General features: G+C 38.5%; 1 protein-coding gene across 1 annotated transcript in view; it reads right to left on the bottom strand.

The window, feature by feature from the left end:
* Positions 1 to 695: 695 nt before the first annotated feature.
* The window catches only part of LOC108724959 (uncharacterized), a 34,974-nt gene continuing 24,856 nt past the window's right edge, over positions 696 to 10,813 (bottom strand). Inside the window, exons 4-7 of the mRNA XM_018451684.1 lie at positions 3,489 to 3,725; positions 2,105 to 2,970; positions 1,610 to 1,892; positions 696 to 1,428 (exon numbers count right to left, since the gene is read on the bottom strand). Coding sequence (XP_018307186.1) covers positions 1,238 to 1,428; positions 1,610 to 1,892; positions 2,105 to 2,970; positions 3,489 to 3,725 — 1,577 coding nt within the window. The 3' untranslated portion in view covers positions 696 to 1,237. The remainder of the gene's footprint in view (positions 1,429 to 1,609; positions 1,893 to 2,104; positions 2,971 to 3,488; positions 3,726 to 10,813) is intronic.

Below are 10,813 nucleotides of genomic sequence, written 5' to 3'. Positions count from 1 at the left end.
CATCTGTATATATTATCTGGCTAGGCCATTAGAGATAATCTCTGTCGTACAATTAATTGAATCCGTTTCGCTTCATTGATATTCGGCATACATGTTAATAAACGTCGCTTGTATTAACTATACAAAAATCGTAGAACATTTTCATTCACTTTATAAAAATAAATCGTCTGCTAATTGCTAACTGGAGGACTTCGTTGCGTCGTATATATTCGGTAAGTTCTATTTCGTAAATGACCAAATTTTTCTCTTAATACGTTTAATTCATCTATTTTCTTTATTTATGTAAACTTAAAAATGCGATTTATTGAAAGCTTCAATGATATAAACATTGATATAATATTGATCTCTTTATACTAATTTTATTGTAATTTGACAATTTATGTGTATCCACATATATCTAATATATTAAAAATTATTATATAATACATCTGTAGTCTTAATGAAAAAATGTACTTGTCTCTCACTAACCAATGTGTAACACCAGAGTTATTCAGCCTATAATGCTTCTGTAACATACAAACATTTCGAACACAAACTGACAATTACTTTGATATTATAATTTCCCATTCAATAATATAGACGTAATGATGACACATGTTATACATAACAGTTAATTGTTGAATAGGCATTATAAATATGAGTTTACTAAGTAAGACTATGAATATAAAATATACATATAAGTTTATTTATGCAGATAAAGAAAATAGACAAATTAAGAGAAAAATTCGGCTTCAATATTATACCGATGATTTTAATAGATAACATTAGACGACGATTATGAGTTTATCTATAAATATTAATGCTTAACATAGCGAGTACCGAATAGATCGGCTATATAATTAAAACGCGTTTTGATTCGACAGTGTCCGCCTCACCGTTTGATTATATTTGTCAAGTAAAAATGAGATTTTGCTTTTCCCGATTCGCTCTCTTTACGTGTAATACATTAATAAAGAATATCGTCAGTTTTTTATATTATCCTTATATGTAATTATATATCGAAAAAGTAAAACGGAAATCGCGTTTGCAGTAAGCATTTCATCAACCTTATCCTAAATCCTCATTTTGGATGTGAATCGAAATTTAAAAGAATAGAGGTAGTTTGCCTCGATCTTTCGCGTATTTTTGCCAGCAATAATTATTGATATCGCTACCTTGTGAATGTTCTCGAAAGATAAAAGGTCAAATTCATGAAACTTCAGCAAATAGAAAAATTGTTATGACGTTCTTTACGAATTCACGTGACGGTTTGCCTCGGGACGGAGGGATTAACCGGTGCCAGGCTTAAGGTTTCTTTCTTCTTCCTATTCACGCGACGTCCCACGTGTAGGACAACGTCCCCAGCCTTCACAGACTTGAATTCGGCGATTGCCTCGGCGTGGGTCATACCGTGAAGAGGTTTCGAATTTATTGACAAAATTTCATCCCCTGCAAATATCGAATTTTGTGAGATATATATAACTTTATTTAAATAAAATTATATGTTCATCCTTATTTAATTTTTAAAACTAAAAAAAGATGAAGATTAAATTGAATCAAGATTAAAGTTAATCTACATTAACTGTGAGTTTCAAGGTTCATTGAATTAAATTGTTAAATATAACTTTACCTTCCTTGACAGTGCCTAAGTCAGCAGCTTGGCCATTGGGGAAAACAGTTTTCACATAGATCCCCATGTTTCCGCGAGGACTGTCGGTACCGCCGACGATACTGAAGCCAAGTCCCTTGTGCCCAGGACCCTTGAGAAATCTGGCGGTCAGTATCGTAAAAGATGCACCGCCTTTACTTGGTCTTGGCAAAGTACAAAAACGCGATTCCTCTCCTTCGGCGGCTTCGTCGATGTCTTCAAGCTCCGAATCAGTATTCAAACCTTCGTCCGCATCTTGAGTACCCTAAAAAAAAATTGCGTTGTATACTTAAACCGTAAAAAAATTTACGTGCAAATAATACTCAATCGTCTGAGTTGAATTCTTCGTTAACATTTTGGTTGTACTATTTAGTTGCTATTATTTAATATTTAAATTTCTCTGTAAAATATTCACGCAACTTTAACGTTTGCAAATCTTTGATAGAAATAATTTTTTTTAAATCAGAATTTACTCACTTGCCAAGTTTTCAAGTTTGCACCCGAAGAGCTAGGGATATTCGCGACGCTTCTACTGTTGAGCTTCCTTGGATTTCTCTTGCCAGAACTTCTCTCCATACCCAAACTCGTCGGTGCATCTTCCTTGTTACCATTGACTGAGCTTAACGTGGCCTCACCTGAGTAATTATTCACCTGTCCGCCGACCTTAAAATCGGTGGACCTCTTTCTGGGCGTCACTCTAGGTATGTGTATCTCCTCGAACGACGGTTCCGACTGATTTCTAATCTTCGCGCTCTGAAAGTGTACATTTTCGTACGAATGGTCTCTTGTTTCAGAGTTGCTCCTTGCTAAGTGTCGACCTGCGTACGGACTTCCCGAAGCCAGATCGTCTCGTTGAGCACCGATTCGTTGAAAGCGCATGTTCTCGTAAGAGTGATCGTGCACGCTGGCCTCGTGATTCTCCGAATTGCTGCGTTGGAGAACAGGTCGGGTCCTCGGACAGCAGGACGATGGCGAGGACCTCGGGAACGCCACGTTCTCATACAGAATGTCTTTTTGCTCGTAGCTGTCCTGGGAATAGCCGAAGGTGTTGCCATTGCAATGGGGCGAGTTCGGGACGCTGCTCTCTGCCAGAGTCTCCAGGTTATCGTGAAAGGGATACGGTGGCAGAGACGCGGGCTCGCTCGAATCGTAACGATTGTCCTCGAAGGTCTGACTGGTAGACGAGGTAAGGGGACTTGGTACGTAGAAATTCGAGGCATTGTCCTTCTGTGGAGGAAACACCTCCGTTACACTCAGTGCCTTTCGCTTCCTGATGCCGGCGTTTATCTTGCTGAACTTGCTGCGAAGCACATGCTGGATGTCGGCGATACCCTTCGTCGTGCCTACAAATGTACTTTTCGTTATAAAGTATACATACATAAATGTAACTAGAGTATACATGTGTAATATGATCAGCTTCCCCTAAAACGAAAAGTATATTAATTTTTTAAAATGTTACATTAATTTTCATTATCTAACTTTAATAGTTTTTTTTTTTTTTTTTTCAGTTACCACATTTAGGCTTGGTTTTTCACATTTGCTGGTTAACTTATGGCTAGGTTGTGTAAAAATTGTATTTTTCTATGGTTAATCACTAAACTGATAGTTTTGTAGTAAATAACTTTTAAAATTACCATTACAAAACCATTAATATAGTAATTAGTACAGCTAGAGAAATATAATTTTTACATTATTATTAAATCAAGTCTAAATCATAAATTAACTAATGAAAAATCGGACCTAATTGTACGTAAATAACTTAATAATTTAATGAACGTGAGGTATATATTATATTAAGGAAACTAGATTTACTCGCAGCTTAAAGCAAAAGTGATGTCGTTTCCTGTCGATTCAAACTCACCTGGCAACCTCAGGGAACTAGTTTGCAGCAGTTTCTTCGGCGAGCTACTATCCTGAAGACTTTTCGCAGCCGGCGAGGCTTCTCTGCTGGTCGGTGTTGATCTCACTGCGTGTATAACACCGTGATTCCCGCCACCCTGTATCAGCGCTTCCTGCGGCTCCGACGACTCCTGCACGGAGCATCTTCGCCGCAGTTTCCGCCAGCGCTGACTGATACTTTTGTTCCACAGGTTCAAGTCTAAAAAAGAGACAGAAAAAAATACTCAGAATGCGTCACTCGGGATTCTTGTTCGACTGAAGACTCCAGGAGTATAGTTTCTAAAAAAAAAAAAAATAAAGAAAAAGGGGAAGAAAAACACACCGTTCCGCTTCCCGGCCGTCAGGCTTTAACGACCGGAAACACTTATCTCTTCCCTGCGCGAGGTGGCACGACATCTTTCTATTTACGCACAGATAACGAGTCCGGGACTAACGAAAAGGCGCGTCACGGCATGGATGAGTGTAACGGTAACGATAGGACATTATCGAAGCAAAACAACGCTAAGCGTGCGATGACTCGTGCACGCGTGCAAAGTGTATCACAGATATTCGAACACGGTACTACTGCTCCGAAATAAAATAACATCGACTTGACAAAGTAATAATGGTATTACATTTCACAATAAGTTTTTGTTCTTTTTTTTTCCAAATAATACGTCGCTTAATCATGCTTATCGACGAGAAATTTTTTGACATTGTGTCATTATATATTTTAATCCTAGTTTACTAAACAAGAGTCAAATTGACTCAAGTAAAAAATCTACACGAGTGAATTTTTGTAAACACTATTTTTTTATAATTAAAAAATCTAATTTATAAATAATAAGGTAAATGTATATATACTTTGATAATCTTTTATATATATATTAAAAACTATAATATTTTTGACACTAGATAAGCTCATTTATTGGTATCTAAATAAGGACTTGTGTTATGGAATTGTCCAGAATGGATTCCAATTAGAAAAAAACAGTAAAAAACTAAATAATAATTGAATAATTCCGATCGAATTAATTCCGAATAATTCCATAATACATATCAAGAACATATCAGAAAAGTTATTGGATCTCACAAATCCAGTGTGACAAACAAAAAAGTATAGCAACGAAGAGTTAAATATTATTAACTCTATAATGATTAAAATATTAAGAGCCTACACTAATAAAAAAAATTATAAAATTTAAATCTTTAACACAAAACATTAACTATTAAGACTTTTACTCTTTTTAAAAAAGAATTTGACGGTAGAAAATGAGGTAATAAACGTTGCTTATTTTCTGCCACTCCAGATGAAAAAATTTAATAAATGCCTATCGTGACAACTCATAAATACATAAAATCTTCATGGAACTGTCAAGGAAGAAAATGATTTATAAGCATCTCTGTCACGCGGTGTACCCTCGTCATACCAATTACGGTAACTCCGAACGTCAATTCCTCATTCCATCGCGCACATACCACCGACTCAATTACACCTCCCGTCGCAAACCACCGTGTAATCCAATCTAATTACAATTCAATATAGTTTCCATGTTCTCCCCGCAGCGTCCACGTGGCCGGAAAACGAGACCAAGCGCGAAGTAACATCAGTTCCGCGGGGTCGAGCCCCACTTCCTTCTTCCGCTCCCTCGACGCACCCTCGATGGCAGCCTTGAAGAAAACCGGAGCATAACGTGCATCTCTCACGCGTACCGTCACGGCATCATGAATTATTAAAGACAATGGCAAACTTTCCAGTTGGAGTCTGGTAGGGTTCGTGAATTAACACGGCTATTAAAATCCAGCTCGCGACCTCTCTGACCGTCAACAATGACGGTCGGTGCGACCGATGCTCGTCGCTTCGATACACTGATGCCGGCTGCCGTTCGCCGTTACCCCGGGGACGGGGTTACCGTCATCTTGTGCAAAACACACTTTCACTTCTCGTACCTCCGGATGCGTCCGATTTTACGAAGCCTTTTCGCTGCGCCGCGTCGACCGGACGTTGCGCTCGTTGATACACTCTCTTTCGGCCACCTTATGTAAATATTATGTATGTATAATATATATATATGTATATACATGTATATACAAAACCATGTGCACCGGTGAAACCGCCTAATTGGCCGCTTCGTTAACGTCAACTCACCACATACGATGAGAGATTATGACATCGGCGACGCCTTTACCAAATTTTTATATCGCCTTCAAGATATTTTATGATACTGGATATCAAAGTGACGAAACTCTCTCTCTTTTCCGATAGAGAAGCCTTCCACGAAGCAGTGGATAAGTCTTTTGGTTTGAAGTTTTATTATATCTCACACAAAACTATTCTAGCTACGGAAATTCCTGGAATACTTTACATCGGAGACATAGTTTAACCCGAGATGTCACTTAATCTTTTGATTGCTTAATCTTGAAATGTTCCAGAAGCGATGCAGTTGAAGGTGAAGTTCTTGGCGTCGCCTTGGAAAAATTTTACAAGACCAAAAAAAATTAGTATCGTATTCATAAATTTTTTTCAGTTCTTTAAAAGAGGATGGGTACATAAATATTTAAAAGTCTCCCTTTCGCATCCTTGAAAGTTTCTTTTCGCGTTTCTCTTCTTAACTACGTTTATTTAATTTACACTATAACTGTCACGTTGATTGTTCCAACGTCTTTGTCTCCAGAATAATCTAATACAGGATCAATAAGGTTTAATCCCGGAACGAGACAGTTCCGTTAATAAAGTTCCTTGGGAAAAGCTAATTAACGTTTGCCGGCGTCAGTATGGCTCCATGCAAATCAGTATCGATCACACAGACTGCGGCAAATCAAATCCCGTCGTAGATAATATATATCGTCGGAACTTGAAATTTCCTCTGTCTTGACAGCATCCTTTGTAACATCAAATCCTGCGAACTTCACCCAAAAAGTTTCTCTCATAAGGAACATTTAAAAAATCCAATATTCCTCTAAAAATCTAAATGAATGATTATTTTCCCAGAATTAGAATTAATTTCGGGATTCTCTCAATGCAAATTCAAAAAGGTAACATCCTTACGGACATAGAATTGTTTTCCAACACTGACACGGTTTTTCGCGATCATTCCATCTTTCTTGACACATTTTTTTAAACGTCAGTAACTTCCTTTTCACAGAACAAATTTGAAAAGCTTGTACTAGTTCGGCTGTATCATTTGCGACTCCAAGCGCAGTAGATCTGCGTAGAAACAGAAAAAGCCGATGACGTATGCCGGCATCTCGATTCGCGAGCATACCGCGGGATCAGTCAGGGTCATCGATCGTCCTTCGCGTTCGGCGACGCGCGACGGATCTTCGCGATCGCGCGTAACTCCGTTTTCTCGATCGTGACGGCCGAGTCTCCGTTTCGGAAATCGCAGGATCTACACTGCGCGCGGTCTCGGCGTGAACTGAAAGGCCCTGTCCCCGGGCTTCACGTTCACGTTGTCGTGTGTAAGGCGTCACATGCGTGTGCGTGTGCCGGCGTGCACACCACACGTGTGCGACCCTCTTGATACCTGTACATACTTGGTGACACCGAATAAAAATACTTGTGTATCTGACCGATTCAAATTAAAAATCTTTTTTCCCCCGAAACGTTAAAAAGACTTTTTAAATTGAATTATATATAGATTCATATATTTCGAAATAAGAAAAGATCAAATTAGGAATTATAATTCTTCAATACTGAATATTTACTTTATTAATCTTATCTACAATGTTTTCATTGACATTCTTTACATGTTATCTACAATTTGTCTATTTGATACGTACGTCTGTCTACATCAGATGTTTAAAAGAAATATGTTGAAAGTAAAATTCTTACTCGATTTTAAACAATTTTGAATTTGAGATTAATTTTTATCGACAATTTACATTAATTTGTTTATGAAAATATCGAATATTGCGCGTTGCTATATTTAAAACTGTTTTAAATCTCAGGGTAGTAAATCGGTTATTCGAAGGGAAGGTGTCGCGCGACGATCCTTTTGTTAACGACCACCGTATACAAACTGTAGACAGATCGTGTACTGATTGTGGGAGTTCCTCAGTGTGCGTTAGAATACGAGCGGTCTCTTTCGCTCAGGGACTTGCGAGCACGTGTGTCATCCACTCAAGCATACAACATGCACGCACACACGTTCGTATTAATGTACATCACGGCTGCGTGCACACCCTGCGCGCTGTTGCACTAGTGTGCCTCATGGTCAGGGCGGGACGCATTATGTTCTTTACAATGGTATAAGCGTGTCTTTCGTGCACGAATCCACATGAAAGTGGACGCACACAGACATTGAGAGGCGTAACGATTTTTGGACGGTAATAATAGGTATCACAGGCCAATTATAGTTAAGAATGACTACATTTCGGAAGAGGAGAAGGAGAGTCAATCTGGTTCTCTTCCCCATTCACACACTCGCACATGCGCACATACCTCTCCTTCATTCTCCAGAGTTTGAAATATCTACATATAAAAATAGCTGACGGAAGAAATAAGATAGCAACAATTAATTACGGATTAGTGTGTATTATTTTTTACTCACATTTAATTACACCAAAGGTCTAAGTATAAAGAAATCGAGATTTTATTTAACGGGATTTTCTATCTTTTTGAACAAGCAATATTTATTCAAGTATTTTCTTCATATACTCACTCTCTCTTTCTTAAATTAAAGCTTGGTTCCCCTCAAGTATTATTTCGCTCGTCGAAAGATCATTCACCAACATTATCAATCTCACTGCAGAAGATTATCGCAGGCAAATGGCGCTCCACTTTATCGTCTTACATATGAAGAGCTTGTAGATAAATAAATAAATGGAAGTGACGGGGCTGTTGGCGAGCGACGATAAACGTGCTTTAAAGAGACACGCACGCATACGCAGCGAGCACGTGCACGCCGACAAGTTACGTGCGTATGGGTGACTTAAGTGACACACCGTACGTGAGGTCAAGTCCGGAGAATGTTTCTTCTATCGTTCATTGTGTCTCAGAGGGCCTCTATGGCATATTCGAAGTAAGTGGGTATCGCCCTCGATGGGAATTTGCACTGCCATTGAAACGACGAAGACGAAAGCCACTTGGTCTGGCGTTTCTCAGACGCGGACAGTTTGCCTCTCTCCTCTCTTTGTCATATTTTATAAATTATCGTATATTTTTTTACCTACATGGATGATTGAATTAAAATTACTGTATGCTTTACAAAAGTGATGTAATAAAAATATTTGCATTATATCGCATAAAAATTGACGGAAAACAAGATCAAATAGCTCTCAGTTTAATAATTTAAATTCAAAAATTACTGAAGAAAAATTACTGAATTATTATTAATTTTTTAACGCGAGGACTTCAGGAACGACGTAATTAAGTGTATTTTCCTAGAGTTTTAAAAATGCGAGACAAACTAAAAATAGCATTTTGCAAATCAACATGTTTTAAAATAAAGATTTATATATAAAAACTTGTATGAGAGAAAGAGAGAGAGAGAGAAAACGTCCATGAGCACCTCTATGAACTTTTAATTGCCGGCTTTCCACTTCACTTATCCCGGAAATTCGATGTTTAACACACATCGAAGTATTATTATTTTTATACCTCACCCTGAACTCATACGATGAAGAAAACATCGTTATATAACAGCAATTAAATCATCAAACGCGTCGATTAAATGCCGTCTCGCAATTACGATCGAGCAGCGCAGCGAGTGTATTTTCAGCGCAAAAAAGCTGCTTGGTCGTGGTGAAACCGACATTATTGTCCGAGTGCGGTTTCACGTCGACTCTAGTTCAACTTACATAAAGCAACGAGTTGGCGATCAGGCACTCGGGAACCCGAGCATTCTTCTGGTACACGTCAGCGCGCAGAAAAGGAGCCGAAGAAGCGTTTCCTTTTCGAGAAAAGGAAGGAAGACAGAGACACGCGGAGCCAAGAATGGGACGGAAAAGGGGCCCGTGGGGTACACAGTTGCAACGCGTAGTAGACCAACGCGAAAGGAATGCGTAAACGGTACACCGTATAAGCAGCTCCGCTCGGTCACGACCAATTCCAGAAAGGCACGCATGAGAAATGCCTACGCGCTCGCGAGCCTTCAAAATCCTAAGCAAAGGAAGTGTCACGTTGGTTTGAAAGAAAGATTCGTCGCTCCTTCAAATTTTGATATCAAATGAAGTTAGAGAAAATCGAAGCTCTTTGAAAAAAGGATTAAAATATTTCTCCTTTTAAGTAAATAAACAACCCTACTGAAAAAAATCACGTCACAAAGTTACATAACGAAATCATGTAATTAAAATAAGTAAATCACATAACGGATTGTTCCAAATCAGTGAATTTTTTAAATCACGTAATTTGAAAAAAGTCTCACGATATTAGAAATAATTTCATCTGTCGTATGACTTTATTGTTATCGAATTTTAAATGATAGAAATAGAAGAAAAAAAACAAATCATCGTGTAATTTTTCAAAAATTATGCGATTTTAAAAGATCACGTACTGATTTGGAATAATCGTTAGCTGATTTACATATTTTAATTACAAGATTTCGTTATGTAACTTTTTTTCAGTAGGAAAGATACTGAAGCCAATGGTAGCAATCTTACTTTGATCTTGCTTTCAGTTTTATTCAACGAATATAAAACAAACCTGTGGCATCAATCCAACAAACACAATTGAGATAATTGCAATCATCGTGAGAAGGTGAAGAATGACTTCAGAAGAAGAGAATGACAGAATGAAGAAGAAGAGAATTCGCAAATATTAAAAGATATCAAGGCACAGTGAATATTAACTTGAAGTCATCGCAAAGTCGAGGGAAAATAACAATTATTAATTCTATCGTGCAGTGCCGTTTTCTTAATTCAGTTAGGGCATTGTAAAATAATTGTGGAGACATCAGAGTTCGCAGTTAATGTCGGACGTTGGTAAGTCCTGATTATGATGTTAATAGTGTCCCTTATGTCCCTTATTACAAAAGCGAGATGACTGGAACAGATGGCTCACGTCCAAGGGACCTTTCGTTCCACGTTTGTGCCGCGATGGATTGTTAAATTCATCCCTCACGGCCGCGACAGCGTTGCGTCACCGACGACGACGTAACGAAGCTCTCTTTCTTTCCCCTTCTTTCTATCTCCCTCTCGCAAGCTCGCGTCTACTCGGAAAGCACGGTATAATTTGCTCATGGCCACGATATTTTTATTTCGAGCAAGGTCAATGACGCGCCGGAGTCGTCAGTGCGTTGCTCCGTGTCGTTGATAATGGTATCGCGTGTCGCGCGCAGGTTCGCCTCTAGTTGCGGGATTGGGTAC

The sequence above is a fragment of the Mycetomoellerius zeteki genome, unplaced genomic scaffold (genome assembly GCF_001594055.1).
Source record: "Mycetomoellerius zeteki isolate Tzet28-1 unplaced genomic scaffold, Tzet1.0 scaffold316, whole genome shotgun sequence".
Taxonomy (NCBI): Eukaryota; Metazoa; Arthropoda; class Insecta; order Hymenoptera; family Formicidae; genus Mycetomoellerius; species Mycetomoellerius zeteki.
The sequence above is the reverse complement of the archived record's forward strand: the minus strand, read 5'-3'. Positions and strand labels throughout refer to the sequence as shown.